General features: G+C 39.6%; 1 protein-coding gene across 3 annotated transcripts; it reads left to right on the top strand.

Moving 5' to 3' along the window:
- Nucleotides 1–4347: 4347 nt before the first annotated feature.
- GATM (glycine amidinotransferase) lies at nucleotides 4348–17231 on the top strand. 3 transcript variants are annotated; one of them, XM_086849918.1, is made up of 9 exons: nucleotides 4348–5604; nucleotides 6671–6886; nucleotides 9433–9628; nucleotides 10792–10982; nucleotides 12281–12418; nucleotides 12701–12865; nucleotides 14537–14600; nucleotides 14701–14817; nucleotides 16205–17231. In XM_086849918.1, the coding sequence occupies exons 3-9, from the start codon at nucleotides 9532–9534 to the stop codon at nucleotides 16315–16317; spliced, it is 885 nt and encodes a 294-aa protein (XP_086706044.1). In that variant the 5' UTR covers nucleotides 4348–5604; nucleotides 6671–6886; nucleotides 9433–9531; the 3' UTR covers nucleotides 16318–17231. The 3 variants fall into 3 exon arrangements, with proteins under 3 accessions (XP_086706044.1, XP_023789714.1, XP_023789715.1); XM_023933946.2 differs by lacking the exon at nucleotides 4348–5604 and adding an exon at nucleotides 6130–6274; XM_023933947.2 differs by lacking the exons at nucleotides 4348–5604; nucleotides 6671–6886 and adding an exon at nucleotides 7116–7288.
- The last annotated feature ends 593 nt before the right edge of the window (nucleotides 17232–17824 follow it).

The following is a 17824-nucleotide window of genomic DNA, read 5'->3' as shown; positions in this document are numbered from 1 at the left end:
AGAAAGATGTGAAGCAGATTTTAAACGTTTATTTGCAACGGACTGTGTTGCAAGACCATAAATTTGAGATTAAAAAAATTTCCAACGTCCTAGAGCCATGAAGTCCACTTGGCAGCCCTGAGAGAAAGTATTGTCACAGTACTGACCCTAAAAAATGCTGGCAGATCGTGTTACTGTATACATGGAAATACTGGGCTGAATGAAATCTATCCCACCAAGTGATGTGCCTCTTGCTGCATGAACCTCCAGCATTTTTCAGTAGTCAGCACTGCACTGCCTCTGGACATGACAGAGTGTAAAGTGTCAGGGATTATGGCCACCAGATCCTTTGCCTTCGTAGAACTTAATTCAGCTCTGTCATTTTTCTATAATAGAAATGTGACATCTAAAATTGAAACAGGTATTTATATGTATGCTGAAACTCATCTTTATATGCACATACAGTGCAGCTAATCAGAACGTCAATTTCTGCAAACTCAGGGAGGAAGAGAAATTAATTATTAAGTCAGTAATTTCTTTGATGTGACACAGTTTATGATTGGCCAGGACAGTGGAAACTCTTATCTTCCTGAAATCAGGTGAATTCGGTCAACAAGGACAATTTTATTTGCTCAAAGTTCCAAACTTTTTTTACTACTTTCAAGCCAAAAATTTAGTCTAGCAATTATCTCACCATAACTCTGTCATTGTGTTTTCTATTTCATTGCAACTTGTATCTCCTCACTGGCCAGTGTCCTGCCCTTCATGTTTATGCACCTCTACTACCTGTACTGTTTCCTTGGCTCAGTTACTGAGCCTTACTTTGGGTGGGGCAACATAACTGTATTCCTCTATATCCTTTTAGTATTCCAGCCACCTGATTGCCAAAAAAGGAGTTAAATTATTTCCCAAGTTATCAGACATACTTGAAATTCAGTGCAATGCATATTAATATTGATATATTATTTTGAATTATATATATTGAAATGAATTTTTGATTGCATTTTGCAGTGAATTTTTAAAGACATTTAAACAAATAGATATGAAGAGCAATGTTTGATTAAATAAAATAAAATAATTCACTAAGAATTACCTCATACCAACAAACTTAAAATCTTACAAAAGTTTGATCTATTGCTACCTAAGTTTCCTGTAGAAAACATGTACAGAAGTCATCCACTTTCACCAAAGGATGTTTAATTTCTTAAAGGCAGGGGAGGATTTGGCCTCACTTCCAAGAACACGAGGTTACATGGCCATGGGTTGCGCAGGTGCATCTATATATGTGTCTGTTCTCTCCTTCATCTCCCTGCAACTTGAACCTGCTGGCTGCTTTCAGGCCCATCTGGGACAGGGTCATAGGTCTCAATGGTATTAGGTTTCTATGAGTTTCATGATAATAGCTAGCTGCATAGGAATAAAGAGACCCTGTAAAGGCCCTAGCAAAAAGGGGCAGAGCTATTAAATATCAGTGTACCCACATGATGGAGATGCCTTATAAATTCTCATCTGTAATTGTAGTCATTGTGAATGCAGCAAATAAAAGTTTAGGTTATGATTTAGCATTTACCACATGAATTGTAAGAAAATATAGGAGATCAGTTTCATCCTAATTCTTGTGCTTATAGGAGTGTTTCATTCTGTAGCCAAAACTCCATTGCAGCAGATTGTGTCCAGTCTGATGGGCAATTTGGCATTAGCATGTCACACAGGGAAAATGTCCTGACAAGGAGGAACAGAAAATCTTCCAAGAAGTATCCAGAACTGACATTTGGGGAAAACTACAGGATCCTTCAATGATTGTAAAAGATAAATAGGCAGAAGCCATGTGGAGTTTGTTAGGAGGTTTAAAGATTAAATGGGGTTTGGTGAAGCTGGGATTAAGGAGAAAGAATTTCCTGTCATTTCATATATGTAGCTTAGTTGGATACATTTAATTACATCTTTTGAGTGGGAAGCATGGTAAAACAAGATTTCTATTATTAAATGAAAATAAAAATATCTTCTAAACTAATTTGAAAACAATACACTGCTTTAGCTCTATAAAAAGTTACAGGTTAAAGTAACATATTTTAAACTAGAGAAATTGTTTTGATTGTGTGTAACAATATTTTGATGTTTTTTAAGAGTTCAGAGTTAGAGTAATATTTTGAGGTGCATTTATTCTTTCCATTTGGAGCAGGTCAGACTTTTGAACTTCAGGAAGTTTGAAACTTGCTTTCTAAGAAGCATACTGGATTCTTCTGTGTTGTTTCTGGTGGCTAACAGATAAGATTTTCTGGGCCAAATTCTCTTCCTGGGGGTGACAGTCTGTTGGAATTTAGCAAGCAGTATCCTTGACAAGGCAGCAGAAAGAAGGAACTGAAGTTTCTTATGTTTGTATTTATGAGCTGATTACGTTTCTGTAAGTAATGTAAAAACTGTTAAGTATATGTAAATGTTAAGATCAGCTCCCATTAGATTTACCATTAAAAAAAAAAAATCAATAATATAACAGAAATACTGGTAAGAAAGGGTAAGCTGTTTCTTAGCCTTAAATATCATATCTCCCAAGTCACAGGTGTTGCTGTACCACACTAAAATCTAAACAGCATTTGAGGACCTCAGTTACTGGGCAGATGGAAATTCACATCTAAGCAGCAGTAAAATCCATTGAGACTTCTGTTTCTCTAACAGAGATGTGTGTTAGAGATAGGTGAAGCTAAGGCAAGAGACTGTCCTAAAACATAGATGAGTTTATACTTTGAACTTCAGCAGCTCTGGTTTTGTTGCCAAGGATGATTTCTCTCTGTCTCCTGTTGCTTTTTCTTGTTCTGTAGTTTTAAACTAGATTTTTACTACTTAGTGTCTTATTCTCTCATGCTGTTGGGGCAGAATGTTGCTTTTCAGTAGCTGGAACTACACTGTTGTAAATGTATTATGTAGTTGTCAGAATGAGGTGGTTTTATATAAGCCATTCAAGGCACCTTGTGTCATTTAAAATGATGGATAGACTATTACAAAACTTGCATAGAGCCCCATAAAAAAAAAATCATCACAACATGCTAGTTGATATTCATGGGCCAAATCTCAGCAACAGCATGTGAAGCTCTTTCTTCTGTTTCAAGTTAAAATTCCATATTAAGGTGAGGTTTAGAGAGGAAGAAAGTATCTTTACTAGATCAGCACAGAATTTAAAAATAATTGGCAAGCTTTTGGTTAGTGAGGTGAGCTTTCAAGGTGTTACAATAATTCTAGCAATTTTGTGTAATAAAACTAGCCATGTGATCTTTATAAAACAATTTTTGATCTGAAAAGCTCCATGGCTGCTTAGGCAGCCACGTATTTACATAAACTTCTTGTATTTGAGTGATTGGACTTGGCTTTCTCTAAATTTGAATAATCATTGCTGGTGTAGTGCTCATTGATTTATGTCTCTATTAAAATGTACACTGCTAGATCAAGTCCTTCTTGTAGAGGAATAAAGAGCTGCCTACTATACAAAAAGCCAGAGGACTCTTGTTTTGATGCCAGAGGGAATTGTAAGGAATGACAGTTTCACACACCACAAATGCAAACTGATGATGCCTATATTGGATGTTAAGGAATAAAAAGATGTAAGCAAAGGAACAATATGTTACTCCTTAAGGACAAATGAGTTTTTTTCTCAGTGATGCAGAAGATGGTCAAGTGAGGACAGAAGGGTAGTGATACCTCTAGAGTGCATTGTAGATGGTTTGGACAGTCTGGTATAAAGGCTGGGAGGAAAATGCTGGTTTACCATGACTAAAGGCTTCATGGTCAGACTGCAAATGTGCCAGTTAGGAAAAGAAAAAAAAAATTCTGCTTTGATTGTACTTAGATGAAGATTGGCTTGTGTCCATGAGGAGCTACCCCTAAAAAAGGAAGAAAGAGACCTATGAGATATGGGAAAGAATGTCTTCACAATTTTTTTTTTTTTTTAGATTAAAGCAACCCAGAAGAAAAAATTTAAAAAAGTTGGAGCATTCAGCAAAAATTTGTTTCAGTGATGATGAGGACTCCATAAAGCATGAGACCTATGTAGTAAGTGGGGAAAGAAGTGCTGTGCAGAGTCAGAAAAGCTATGTAAACTGAGTTGATAAAGAATGATTCAAAGGTCCAAAACTAGCTGATAAGTTGAAAAGGACAGAAAAGGAAGCAAGACCTTTGGATTTAGCCACAAGCCAATCATTAATTTTTTTAGAAGGTCAATGTGAGTAGAGTGACCTCAGCAAAATCAAATTAATCAAAAAGCAAGAATTTGAGCAGAACTAGCATAAACTTCATGGGGATTTTTTTTTTGTTTGTTGGTTTCTTCTTTTAATTAGATGACAAAAATTAGTAACTAGGAATTAAATAGCATCAAGAATACTTCTTTTTGAAACTTGAAAAAATAATCCTGGTATATTTTTTGGTACAAGAATAGTGTTTGATGCAATTATGTGAATCACAAATGACTCCTAGCAAGCTGAATGAGTTATGAGAAAGTTCTGCAGTTGTACAAAACTGGGTAATGCATACTTTGTATTATGCCAATTAAAAATAATTAATAATTTTTCTCTGAGAACTGTGTAAATTCATGGAGAACTCACACTGTGTTATTTGTCCTGGGAAGGTCAAGTGTTTACCTGTACCAAAAAGACAAACATCTGTATGAATAATTACTAGTAGAATAAAACATGGTTACTTGTATATCTAAGGCATGTTAAAACTGTGGCTGATTTGCTGTATTTTAAGACCATAGCATATGTTTTAATATACATAACCACTGGTGATGTTTATCTTTTCCTGCTACAGATATGTGTGCTGAGTTCACCAGAAATGTATGTAGAAATAATGTTAAATATTGTGTCTGTTCAAGCTGTGCCCCACTGTAGCAACTCTGGAGAGCAGAGCATAGGCTGGAGGAGTATTGAGCAAGGCACTGCATGGATGATAAAGGCAGAACCAAAAATCATGTTGGAAGAAAGACAGATTTTTTACAACTTTAAACAGAATAATTTGGATAAGAGTGATTTTTGCTATGTCTGCTTTTTACTTGGCAAAGCAAAATTATTTAAAAGTGAACTTATGTCCAAAATAAAGAAAATGCAGGATAGGCAAAGTGGGATATACTAAATATGAGTAGAGCTGGTTGCAAACACATTTCTTGTTGTAGACTCTTTCTGTTGAGATAGAGGTAGTTTTGAAGATAAGTCTGTTGATTTTTTCATGGAGAGGTTCTGCAGGGAAACTTATGTACAAATCTACTAGGAGCTAATCAGTTTAGGTTTTAATTTTAGGATGACTTCATCATATCACAATATGGATTTTGAGAAGCCAGAATTCAAAATTGTTTGGGATATTCTTGAAACACCCCTTCGGTAATTAAAGAATTCAAATATTTTTTAGGTGAATCACAAAATCTTTAGGTTGTAGTCTGAAGATCTGAATTCTTGACATATGAAATGTTGGAATTTTTGGTTAAGTTGAATTTGTCAGCTACAGGCTTCATGAAGAATATGTGTTCTTGATGACTAAAAATATATGATGCACTTCAGTACACTCTTTAGAGAAAAATTTTAAAACGTGACTTTTTCCAAGCCAGGTTGCTGCTGAAGAGCCCTTCGTGGAAAAGAAATCCAGGTGTGTTGGAATCGATCAGCTCTGAGGCTGTGTCTCCCGGGGCTGCCTCCGAACCCCGCCGCTGCAGCTGCTGCTCCCACGGGTGCAGAACCGGGGGGAGAGCCGTGAGGGGAGCGGGGCCAGGAGCCGGGAGGGGAGCGGGGCCGGGAGCCGTGAGGGGAGCGGGGCCGGGAGCCGTGAGGGGAGCGGGGCCGGGAGCCGTGAGGGGAGCGGGGCCAGGAGCCGGGCAGCGCCGGGGGAGCCGTGAGGGGAGCGGGGCCAGGGGCCGTGAGGGGAGCGGGGCCGGGAGCCGTGAGGGGAGCAGGGCCGGGAGCCGTGAGGGGAGCGGGGCCGGGAGCCGGGCAGCGCCGGGGGAGCCGTGAGGGGAGCGGGGCCAGGAGCCGGGCAGCGCCGGGGGAGCCGTGAGGGGAGCGGGGAGCGGGGCCAGGAGCCGGGCAGCGCCGGGGGAGCCGTGAGGGGAGCGGGGCCAGGAGCCGGGCAGCGCCGGGGGAGCTGTGCCGGCCCCGCCCGGGGCCCCGGCAGCCGCGGGCGGGGCTGGCCGGGCCGGGCGCGCATAAAGCGGAGCGGAGCGGAGCGGCCCCGGCGTGTCCGGCCGGCCGAGATGCTGCGAGTGCGGTGCCTGCGAGGGGGCAGCCGGGGGGCCGAGGCAGCGCATTACATCGGCTCCAGGGTTGGTGCCGCGCTGATCCGGGCCCGGCGCTGGGGCTGAGGATGCTCCGCGGGCGGGCTCCCGTGTGCCCCGCTCGCCCGGGTGCTCCGAGCCGTGACGGGAGGGTGCGGGATGGCCGCGGGCTGAGCTTCACACAGCATCCTCCCGGAGCAGTCTGCCAGCGCCGTGTTCTGATCTCCTTACCCTTCTAAACTGAGTGTATCTTAAAAGGCAGAATTTCCTTTAAGCATCTGCCAGGCTGTGACTAAATTAGAATGGCTGAAACAGGCCGTTTTTCTGTTAATGCTCCAAATAACATACATTGCTCTGGGTCTGTAGTGTTAAGGCATTTCTGGGCTGAACCTTTTTCGTCGTTCATAAGGGAAGCATAATTTTCATTCTTATTTTTATTTTAAGCTTCGAGGAGCCTTTACAGGATGGGTGCAGCGAACTTTCCAGAGCACCCAGGCAGCTGCGGCCTCCCAGAACACCTGTGCTGCTGATGACAAGGCTACGAGCCCTGTGCCCAAGGACTGTCTTGTTTGCTCATACAATGAATGGGATCCACTGGAAGAGGTCATTGTGGGAAGAGCTGAAAATGCTTGTGTCCCACCTTTTTCCGTGGAGGTTAAGGTAAACACTAAAAACTAACCTTAAATAGAAAATGTGGAATTTATACCTAATATTTGCTAAAGGTTTGCAAAGCATACGGTGTAGTGTTTACTCTTGAGGACTCTTTCAAGGTAGTTGCTTGCATCTGTGAAACTTTACAGCATAGCCATGTTGGTGAGGGATGTGGTTTTTATTGGTTAAATATTTAAATGGAGGAAATATGGCTGCATTCAGTGCTCTCTTTTACTTTGAGACAAGGGTTTGGTGTACTCAAGTGTTTTTGCTGTGATGTGGGAATGATGTGCTTGGCATAGGAAGGAGGAAGGAAGGAATTGAATAGGGAGTCCTGCATCTCTGAGGAATATTAATGAGCTGACACTTTACTGCATATCCTTTCCAGAGCTTGAAATGGGCTATGTAGAGGTAAATACAATACTTGAAAAATCTTAACATTAATTAGGAAGATGCCCTTTTTTAAATGAGCACTTTAATGAAAAATCCCACAGCTGAGATGAATTCTTCTGAAGCATTTAAGAGTCAAACAGCTGACCTTACAGCTTTGTGTTCCGTAATGCTTTTCAGTATATTTTGTGAATAATAATGCATTTTGGGTGAGGAGATACTAACACAGATCATTATAACTTGAGTGAGAAGATGGGAGTGTGTACATGTGTTTACTATTGAATTAGGCAAAAATAATTTTGATCTGAATTTAAGTTTTTATGTTCTAAATTTATTAACTATCTTTACTAGGTTAAAGGTACATCTTGATAATGTTAATTATTTCCATGACAAACATTTCAAGTAAATAGCAATGATAAGGAACAATATTGCTGTTTCTTAAAGACTATCTTTCCTTACAGAACACTCTTAAAATTTCCTTCTGAAAAGAGAGAGTTTGTTTTACATGTTGTCTTTTCTGTGTCCTATTCATGGTCCTCTTTGAACATTCTGAACTGACTTGTATGTCTGTGACCAAAGGGGCCTGAAATATCAACCCTGATTTGCTATGAAATACATGTCCCAGCCATATACCCTTTTCCCAGTTATTTGGGAGGCAGGGAATATGAGCAGTGTTACAATATTAACCTTTATTCTGTTGTAACTTTGATTACACCATCCCATTAGTGCAACACAAATGTGGTTCCTCAGGTTTGAAAAAAGCAGTACTAGAGGACGTGGTGGAGAGAGGAGCTGCACCCCTTAGGGATTGATGATATTCACATGCACCATGGCTGGCTCTGAAAATAACCAGCTTCAATCCACAGGACAATTTCATCTCATTAGCAGAACATGTTTCCATAGGAATGCCAAGCACTTCATGTGATCTGCATGTGACTTCTGACCAGCTGGCTAGTTTGAGGTGATCAAATTACCCAAGACCTCGCTTAGAGAAAAAGAACAAATTCCCTCAGGAAGGATGGGAAGAAACTTCAGTACTGGAGGAGCAGGATGGCCATGCTGAGGCTCTCTGTGTAAATGTTAAGACTGAGTTTTCTTTCTGGAAAAATTCTTTCTCTTACCTCTATAGCATGAGACAAATATCCAGAAATAGCAGAGAACAGAGTCAATAGCCTGAATTATTAAAGGGGATCAGGTATGCCTTCGGGTCAATGGCCTCTTCTGCTTGGGGCTCAGTGGCTGTGCAAGCACAAAGGAATATTATCACTCTCATTTTGGTGAGAACTTTGTGTTCTGGGAGGTAGTCAGGACTGCAGTGTCAGGAGACAGCCTCAAGTTTGGAAGGGCAGGTTCTTCTGCATCCCCCTTCAGTCCCTCCAACTTGCTGACCTGTTCTGACCCCTCCTGATGTCATTCCAGAAGGGCTCCATATGCACTTACATCTCAACTAACACTGACATGACAGAGGAACATCAGATATATCAAACTGAAGCAGCATCATTTACTTTGATTATGTGTCTGGTTTTTCTCACCCATAAGAACTGGGACATTATTTTGAATTTTAATTTACGGAAGCTATCACAGCATTTCAGCAGAGGATTTAGGTCTGTAAGTGTTGAACATGCTTTAATCCAACCCTGGCAGGTGAATTTAGCATCTTTTGCCTCTTCTAGACTGCTGTTGCACCTGAAATATGGCCCCTTCTGGCCAACAAGGCATGTTACCTGTACTTGGGATGGCTTTAGAATTTCTGATTCTATTGTCACCATTGTGACAATAGAATTGTCACCATTGTGACATTCTTGAAGTGAGGTTGTAAGAAGGTGACTACAGATGTGTGCACTTTGCAGATGAGCTCAAGATTGTTTTAATATAAAAACATATCTGATAGCCTTGTTAAATATCAGAGTCTACAGTGTTTGCCATGTGTGGTGTTTGCACAAGTGTTCTGTAATAGGGACCAAATGGCCACTTGGCAACACTGGTCACTTAATACTTCAGTGTAATGTAGTTAAAATACTGCAGGAATCAGATAAAAGGCACACTCCAACATATTAGGATCAAGAACAGGAAACTTTAAATGTTAAGAATTTCATCTTTTGCATCTATTTCACTCTAAAATAACTGGTGCTTATTCTTTGTCACTTCATGTTCTTTTGTTTTAGGCAAACACATATGAAAAATATTGGGGATTTTACCAGAAGTTTGGAGGCCAGAGTTTCCCCAAAGACCATGTAAAAAAAGCTATTGCTGAAATTGAAGAGATGTGCAATATTTTGAAGGGAGAAGGTGTTATTGTCAAGAGGCCTGATCCAATTGACTGGTCTGTGAAGTATAAAACACCTGATTTTGAGTCTACAGGTAAATGTTTTTCCATTATTGAAGGTTTTGTTTGCTTAGCCCTTGTTGGACATATTTTGGATGTCATCTGGCCTACCTTCTAGCTAGGAGCAGGATTATCACCAGCACTAAGTGAGGGCAGTGACTGTTTTCTGTAGCTAAGACTTGGAAGATCTCCAGGGATGGAGATTCTGCCACCTGATTTGCTGACCAGCTACAGTGCTGGGTGAATTTCCTGATGAAAGACCTTTGCCTGATACCCAGCCTGAGGTTCCCACACCAGCATCTCTCGCCAGGTTCCCTCTCTATGTTGTCACTGCCAAGAAGTGCTAATCTGTCATGGCCCTCAAAGTGGCTGTAGAATGTCTCTGCTTTGTCCCCTACTTGCCACATGAAAGACAAGTACTCAAAGTCCCTCTGACCCTCTTGATAGCTCTTTGTTAGATCCTGGAGTTGGATCCATCTTAAACTATAGAAAACAAAAGAGTTGGAGGCAACACTTTACCAGGAAGATCCTCACCAGTGTCAAGGAAATTTGAATGTCCCTTTACCTACACGCTTTACTCCATGTATGGCTTTGGTTATCTGCAGTGAGAGCACGTTGGCTCACCAAACTTTGCATCAAATGTTTTCCTAGGTTTCTTTCATGTTAAATGTGTTATTTTTTTTCCTAGTGGAATTCAAATTCACTAAGGAGTAGATAATGTTAAGGAAAAGTCTAATGGGACTATGTTCTGCATAGTTCTGTGTTCCATCAAATTCCCCTTCTGTGCTATTACTTTTTAAAAGGATGGTATATAAAGAAATGCTGTTCACTTGGAAAATCTGCTGCCCATCATCACTTTTGAAGGTCATCTGGGTAATGCATAAGCCTTGGTCTAATTAATTTTCATTAGCCAAATTATGAAGTGGAGGCTTGATGGTGGATGGCTTTCATCTAGCTGTGGATATGTTCCGAGTGAGGCTTTGTAGCAAAAGTTCCACATTTTTTGAATGAAAAACCTTACTTTGAAAAATTACTGAAGCATGTAAGGACCTGATATTATGTGCTGGCTTCCTCACATTGCTAAGAATTATTTCTGCCATTATTTTGGATAGAAATGGTAAGAAGAAAGAGAAAAGTGCCTGAGCTAAAAGAGCTGAGAAAGGCACTTTTGTCTCATTAATGGCCACTTTCCTTTCAGGTATGTATGCTGCCATGCCAAGAGACATCCTGTTAGTGGTGGGAAATGAAATTATTGAAGCACCTATGGCTTGGCGTGCTCGGTTCTTTGAGTACAGGGCATATAGACGACTAATCAAAGATTATTTCAACAGTGGTGCTAAGTGGACAACTGCCCCCAAACCCACAATGGCAGATGAACTCTATGATCAGGTACTGTTATAATTTTCCATCAGAATTTCAGTCCTCATTATACAGAATTTCGCTGATAGTTTCAACCTGATATTTAGGATTCACAAAATTGTGAGGGGGAGATGGCACAAAGCAACTCTGCAGACTTAATTTTTTTCTAGTGTATGCAAACGATGCTGCAGCCTTTGCAGCTGAAACTCAGTGTATGCAGTTAGAGAACAAGGAACAGGAAGTTGTGTCTATTGAATTCCTCTGCGTTGAATTGTTTTGGTTACTGGCTGTAACTGAGCATTACTAAAAAGGAAGGAATGCTAGAAAAACATCACAGAGATTAGTTTCAAGAATAAAGATTCTCTGAGAATGTCCACGTGTCCTGGGTGCATTAGGAAAATGGGAAAGAATATATATTTTGTCACAGAAAAAAGCCCAAACTCATTATCCTTATTTTGCATGGTGATTGGTATTTTGAATGTTACATAAAAGAAATAGTGAAGGATCTAAACTGTATTTATCTTTCAAATATTTTAGTGAATTGTTTCTTCATTTTTTTCCTAGTAATTTTGTCTTGGATAATTTTGGCAGTTTCCTATAAGCCCCCAAATGCATCAGAGCCTTGGTGACAGCATTTACAATAAATGCAGTAAACTAGTTGTGAAATGACTGCAACTTTCTGGGAACAGTGTCATCAATGATACAAAGGAGACTTTGTTAAACAAAATTACCTTAGAGTCACCTTCACTATTAGAAAATGTCTAGATCCTGTAACTACTTACCTGGTATTTTTCATCTGTGCTGGATTTTTACATGACATGTGTTCTGAATTGCCTTGCTAATTTTAAAATTATTTATAATAATAAAGGTCCATCTTTTAGCTTGAAGTTCTGCTCCATTCTAAAATGTGGCCAAGTAAGAGGTCCACATTAGTTAGGAAATAGCTTCCATTCCAGTATTTCTGTCACTGTGCAGTTATTTGTTGGACTGGTATTAAACTCCACTGGTAATGAATATTTTTGATTATGAAGTCAGAATATTATCCACACACTGGTTCTGAAGAGCAATTAATTTCTTGATATAACTCTTGTTTCTTATCTCATGACCTATTCTTGAATGTGCTTAAAGCCTTTCATTTTTATGACCACATTTAGATTCTCTTTTCTATTCTAATAAAAAGTAACAAAACTACCTCCAAGGCACACACTAGCTATCAATATTAACATATTTTCCTAATTTCAAATTACTCTCCGCTAACAAATTATTTGAGAACTTTTTTTTTTTTTAAATCTCCAACCTAAACTTGCTGTTCTCTTTTCTACAACTAGAATTATCCAATCCACTCTGTTGAAGACAGGCATAAACTGGCTGCTCAGGGAAAATTTGTAACTACTGAATTTGAGCCATGCTTTGATGCTGCTGACTTCATTAGAGCTGGAAGAGATATCTTTGTACAAAGGAGCCAGGTAAACAAAGCTTTCTTTTAGCAGGTTTGGTACTTCTCTTAATGACTGGTATTTTGTCTTTTAAAATTCCTGAACAGCATTAAAATGAGTTGGCAAAAGAAATTGCTCTTGATAGAATGTTTGATATACAGGATAAGATGGCCTTCCAAGTAAGGGATTACCTAAGGCACAAAATTCTCAGTTATATTGGCTTTAAATATTTAATGAAATAAAACTTTGGACAAACTAAACTTGGATGCAGTTTATATTCTGTCCTAGAATATAATTTGTCCTGTTTTTCAGGTTACAAACTACATGGGTATTGAATGGATGAGGAGACACCTTGCACCAGACTATAGAGTGCATATAATATCCTTTAAGGATCCCAACCCTATGCACATTGATGCCACTTTTAATATCATTGGGCCTGGTCTGGTGCTCTCTAACCCAGACCGTCCCTGCCATCAGGTGAGAATGTACAAGGGGTTAAAGTGTTTTGTGTTTAAAAACCACTCAGCTGGGTTTGTTCCCTGCTGGATAATTACTATGCCACACGTTCCACTGTGTGTTGCTTCCTAGGTCCATGGTTAAACATGATGGAAGTAATCTAATTTTTAATAATGTATCAAAGCAAGCATCTGGGGTATACTACTCTGAACACTTCCACTGCTTAAAATACTTTAATTGTATCCTAAGAGAAACTGAAGGGCTTCTGCTGTTCAGATGAGAAATCTTTTTTTTCCTATTTTGAAAGCCTCTCCTTTGGTATTAATTGAACCAACGGCAGGAAGCTGGTTGTTGCTCAGGCATTCAGCCTGAATAAGTAGGGAAGAGGAGAGTTCTATAAAACCTGCTACTATACTGAGAATAAGTAAATATTGCTGAGCTGCACAATGAGATCAGGAAGCCTTCCAGAGAGTGAGAGCTCATCTCTTTTACAGTCATGTTACCTGCACTGCAGTGCTGGAGGATTTTTGTGAGGAACCCCATGACTTCAGAAGCTCTATGACCACATGGAAATCACTGACACAAGTCAGAGGGATAGAGCTGGTGCTGCACAGCTCCTAAAAGCAGCGTTAGTCTCTGAGCGAGTGGTCTAATGCAAATGTTTAATTGAATTACTGCCTCCTTTACCTCCATTCTGAGAATTTAATTTTTAAAACAATCTCATTTTTTCATCCCCTTTTCCCTTCCACAGTTTTTTATAATGTTACTTGGAAGAGAGTATTCTTCTTGGTCTCCTTGTATTAAACTCATGTTCTGGGACTTCTTTTCAAGGGAAAACTGCTGTCTGTGTAGACAGAAAATTTAAATGCAGCTTGCTTTCATAAAAACTGGTTTGGCGGTTCTGGATGAGCGGGGGGTGGTGGGGTGTGTGTGAATGATGCAGTGAAAGGGGGCTTTTCTTGAATGGTGCCGATGAAAGGGAGCTTTTCTGTAAAACCCTGGCAGGCCGGGCTGGATGTTATGTGCTCGGGGTTGGAGCTCCACCCCGTGGTAGCGCTGGGACACTCGCGAATACTCTGCCAACTACTCAGACAATGAAGATGAAATGTCAATTCTCCTTCGCCAGATTATCTTCCTGTTAATTTTAATTTATTTGTGTAAATCTTAGAGACACAAATTATTCCTTGGGATGCCCTTACAATCTTCCCTTTGTTAAATGACCTACATATTAATTTTCTTTAAAAATGTGAAGGAAAGGTAATTTTGTGTTATTTCTGATGGGTTTGTTTTTAGAAACATCAGTGTAACTCATATTAATGGCTTTTATAATCATATGGGAAGAAATGACTACAGACACACAAAAGATAATTGAATATGTTTTGGTTGTTACCAATATATTTACTTAACAAAGCTCCAAACTGCAAATGCTACCTTTTGTCTTTAATATATCTAGCACATATAAAATATATATAAATATATGCTATTGGTATGCAAAATCTAACAAGGCTTTTAAGAAATGCTTGTATGAAAGCTGGGTTTGTAGACGAAGGCTGAATGAGGGCCAGGATAGTGAATTGAGGGCAGGGGGTATCATGCATATTGGAATATTCTGGGAAAATCTGGCATAGGTTGGAGGGCATAATGTGATACTCTAAGAACCCTCTTGAGAATATATTTAAATTGCTCTTCCAGATTGAGCTGTTCAAGAAAGCTGGCTGGACTGTGATTCAACCTCCAGTGCCACTCATCCCAGATGGTATAGTCACCCTTCCTTTTCTAAGGATTCCAAGAGTACCCCTAAGGGCATTAATATGGAGTAATATTGGTACAGTACAAGGTTTATTCTCCTGTTTTAGATCACCCTCTGTGGATGTCTTCTAAGTGGCTCTCCATGAATGTCCTAATGCTGGATGAGAAACGTGTGATGGTGGATGCCAATGAGACATCGATTCAGAAGATGTTTGAAAAGCTGGGTATGTCCTAACACACTTCCACATACACTTAAAATGACTGTGCTACCAGCCAGGGTAAATGAAGGTTTCACTTAAATTAGTCAAAGCAGCCAGCACTGGAAAAGCTACTCAAACAGCTGGATTAGCAAGTAAGAATACTTCAGTGATTTTTCTCCTGAATACTTCAGTCATAGAAATGTGGTCTTCTTTTGCTCCCTACAGCTTGCAGTACATAAAGGTATGAATAGCAACTAAAGTTATTGCTAGGATGCCTTTGAATGAGCATTTTTAATGTAAATTGTCCAGTCTGAGGTCAACATCTGTCTTGCAGAGGCTGAGTGCACCTATTGTTGAATGATACAGAGTTGGAAATCCATCATTGCCAAAATGCTTTCAGATTTTTCTAGTTGCAAACTCATTGTACTTTAAAATGTCAAATTAAGACCAGTTAACCCAGGTATTTCTGCTCATTTACGGAGAATCTCAGTCCTGTGAGATGTAAGTTCATGATAGTGTGGAATTCCTTCAGAGATGCAGTGACAGGAGAACTAGGTTTGAACATATTGTTATGCACAGCTGCTCAGTCTTAGGTTGTTTTATTGCACGACCAAAGTTGAAGATTTAAAAATACTTGAAAGTACTTAAAGAATGAGGCTGTTAATATTAATCCTGGCTTGTCTTTCACCCCTGAACTTCACAGTCTATGTAAGTTCTAAATAAATACTGGTAGTCAGAAAGTTTGTAGGACTGAGATGGGTCTACTGGGAACAAAACTGTAGCTGACCTAGGGGATAGATTCTATTGAGCTGCTCCTGAGCTCCTGAAAGTGCTGAGAAGCAAAAAGGCAAACTCTGTAACAGAGAAGTTGTCTGATCCTTCTGTTAGGATGTACAAGCTGAGCCACAGCTGAAACATCCATCAGAGCTGAAAAGAAGGGGTAGGAAGAGCCTCTTCCCTTTCAGAGAAAGAGGGACCCAGAGCTATCTACCTTGAATATTTCTTTTCTTGGGAGGACATTTAATGTCTGAATCATAAATCCTCACACATATTTATGAAAATGTGTCCTGATCATACATTGTAGCAGAATTTCAGCTAATTCTTCACATACTGCAAAACCTGAATATATCGTTTTAGTCCTGGCATGTCATAACACATCAGACACTGGTTGTGCTTCAGGCATTGTGTATTCCTGTGGGTATCACCAGAATAAACAAGCCAGCTATGTTCCTAGTTTGTTCTCTGCCTAGAATTTGGGAAAATAAATGTTTAACAAACTGCTAGGAAATACCTTCCACATTCACATCTAGCCATATGATCTGATAAAGTATCATCTAATGTGTTCTGATCAGAGCTTGGCAAGTAAGGCTGAGAATCTAATTTTTAAGTCTGCCTTGTATATTTCTTCCAGGCATTTCTACTATTAAAGTGAACATTCGCCACGCCAATTCTCTGGGAGGTGGCTTCCACTGCTGGACATGTGACATCCGCCGCCGTGGCACCCTGCAGTCCTACTTGGACTAGGAATGAGCCCAATAGGCAGGAACGGTTCAGCTTCTAAAATAGGCATAGGAAATGAGCAAATCACTGTCACTCTTGTTAAAATGGCTGCATGAGCTCTAGTGCTTGGTAAGTGGTGTCCTCATAATGGTCTGGGTAATGTTTTATTCTTAAATACCCTTCACTTTCAGTAGGATAATTGAAACTACTTCCATCAGCAATACAGGTTTTCTGGCTGCCTTTTTGAAAGACATCCTTCATCTATGAAGCCTTTTCACATTGGCTTGGAAAGTAAAAGCTTGACAAGATAGCTAAAAGGTCTTGTTAGAATAGCTTGGCCATTAATACTGGATATCTACCTCTGTCTAGTTACCTTATCAAATAGGCAGCTTGAAATGTGAAACTTGAGTAAACTTTTCTTATTCCTTTTAACCACTTCATTGTTCTAATATATTCATGTCTAATGAAGTTGAAGTAGATGCAACTGTATAGATCTCTTAGGGAACCAAGTAATTTTATCATGTTTTTCATGTCTAGCCACACAGATATTTACAGAGAATTTTCAGTTCACTTACTTGCTATGTTCTTCTACATTTTCTTCTGATGCATGTCATGCACCTGAGTACTTTTTTTATATTGCTTTTTGTATTGCTGAAATTGGGTTTTATTTAACTTTTAAGTGTACAAATGATAGCTAATATTCTGCTTGTACAGGTTTCACTCTGAGTTGTTTACATAACTTAAAAAGAGGCACAAAAAAAAAACCCCAACAATAACTCCCCCCCAACCTTAAGCTTCTGACATCTTACAACCCAGACTTCCTTCAGCTGTAGCAGATACAGAAATATGTATCAAACATGCCTGATGCCATGGAGGAATTTGAGTTTTGATTCCTGAATATGTACTTTTTATGCTAATAAAGTTTTTTGCATTCTCAATTTGTTGCCCTTCTATTAATGTGTAAGTATGAAATGTCTGAATGGAGAAAAAAATACACATAGAATTTTTTTTCCCCTGTAAAATAGGTAACATCTTAAACTCTTGTATAATGCAGAAACACTTTGTAGTTTTTCTGCATTATACATATTCATATACCATGTTTCTACTTCTGTTTTTCACAGAAGTATGACTGGTGGGGGAAAGTACCACTAATATTTCTTGCTGCACTGTGGAGGAATCTGCTATTACAATGCAGTGTACCCTGACAGAAAAGATGTCAGGCAGAACTTGCTCACATACAAGCTGTGAGATGTGTTTGAGAATTGGGTAGGTCAAATATCCACAATCTAGAATGCTTTGACATATGCAAAATGGAAATAGATGATTAGAAAGCTGCCGGTACTTAACGAGGTAGAGATAGTGTCTGTTTTCCCTTTAAAACCAAGGCTTTATAGACAATGGAAATTTGTCTGAGTCTTCCTCTAACCAAGCTTTATTTTCCACTGTTGGCACTGGAGCTGGGCAGCTGCATTAGAGCAGCACACACAGCAGGTCATCTCTCTCAGTGCTCTGCATGTTGCAGTGCCAAAAT

The sequence above is a fragment of the Cyanistes caeruleus genome, chromosome 13 (genome assembly GCF_971803275.1).
Source record: "Cyanistes caeruleus chromosome 13, bCyaCae1.hap1.1, whole genome shotgun sequence".
Lineage (NCBI taxonomy): Eukaryota > Metazoa > Chordata > Aves > Passeriformes > Paridae > Cyanistes > Cyanistes caeruleus.
Note: the sequence above shows the minus strand (reverse complement) of the source record. Positions and strands in the feature narration are given on the sequence as shown.

What these genes read in the sequence shown, in the direction of transcription:
- GATM (XM_023933946.2), top strand. Translation starts at nt 6,206, where the DNA reads ATGCTGCGAGTGCGGTGCCTGCGAGGGGGCAGCCGGGGGGCCGAGGCA. An exon ending in CGCATTACATCGGCTCCAGG is followed by an intron (nt 6,275 to 6,670) that starts GTTGGTGCCGCG and finishes TTTTATTTTAAG; the next exon opens with CTTCGAGGAGCCTTTACAGG. An exon ending in CTTTTTCCGTGGAGGTTAAG is followed by an intron (nt 6,887 to 9,432) that starts GTAAACACTAAA and finishes CTTTTGTTTTAG; the next exon opens with GCAAACACATATGAAAAATA.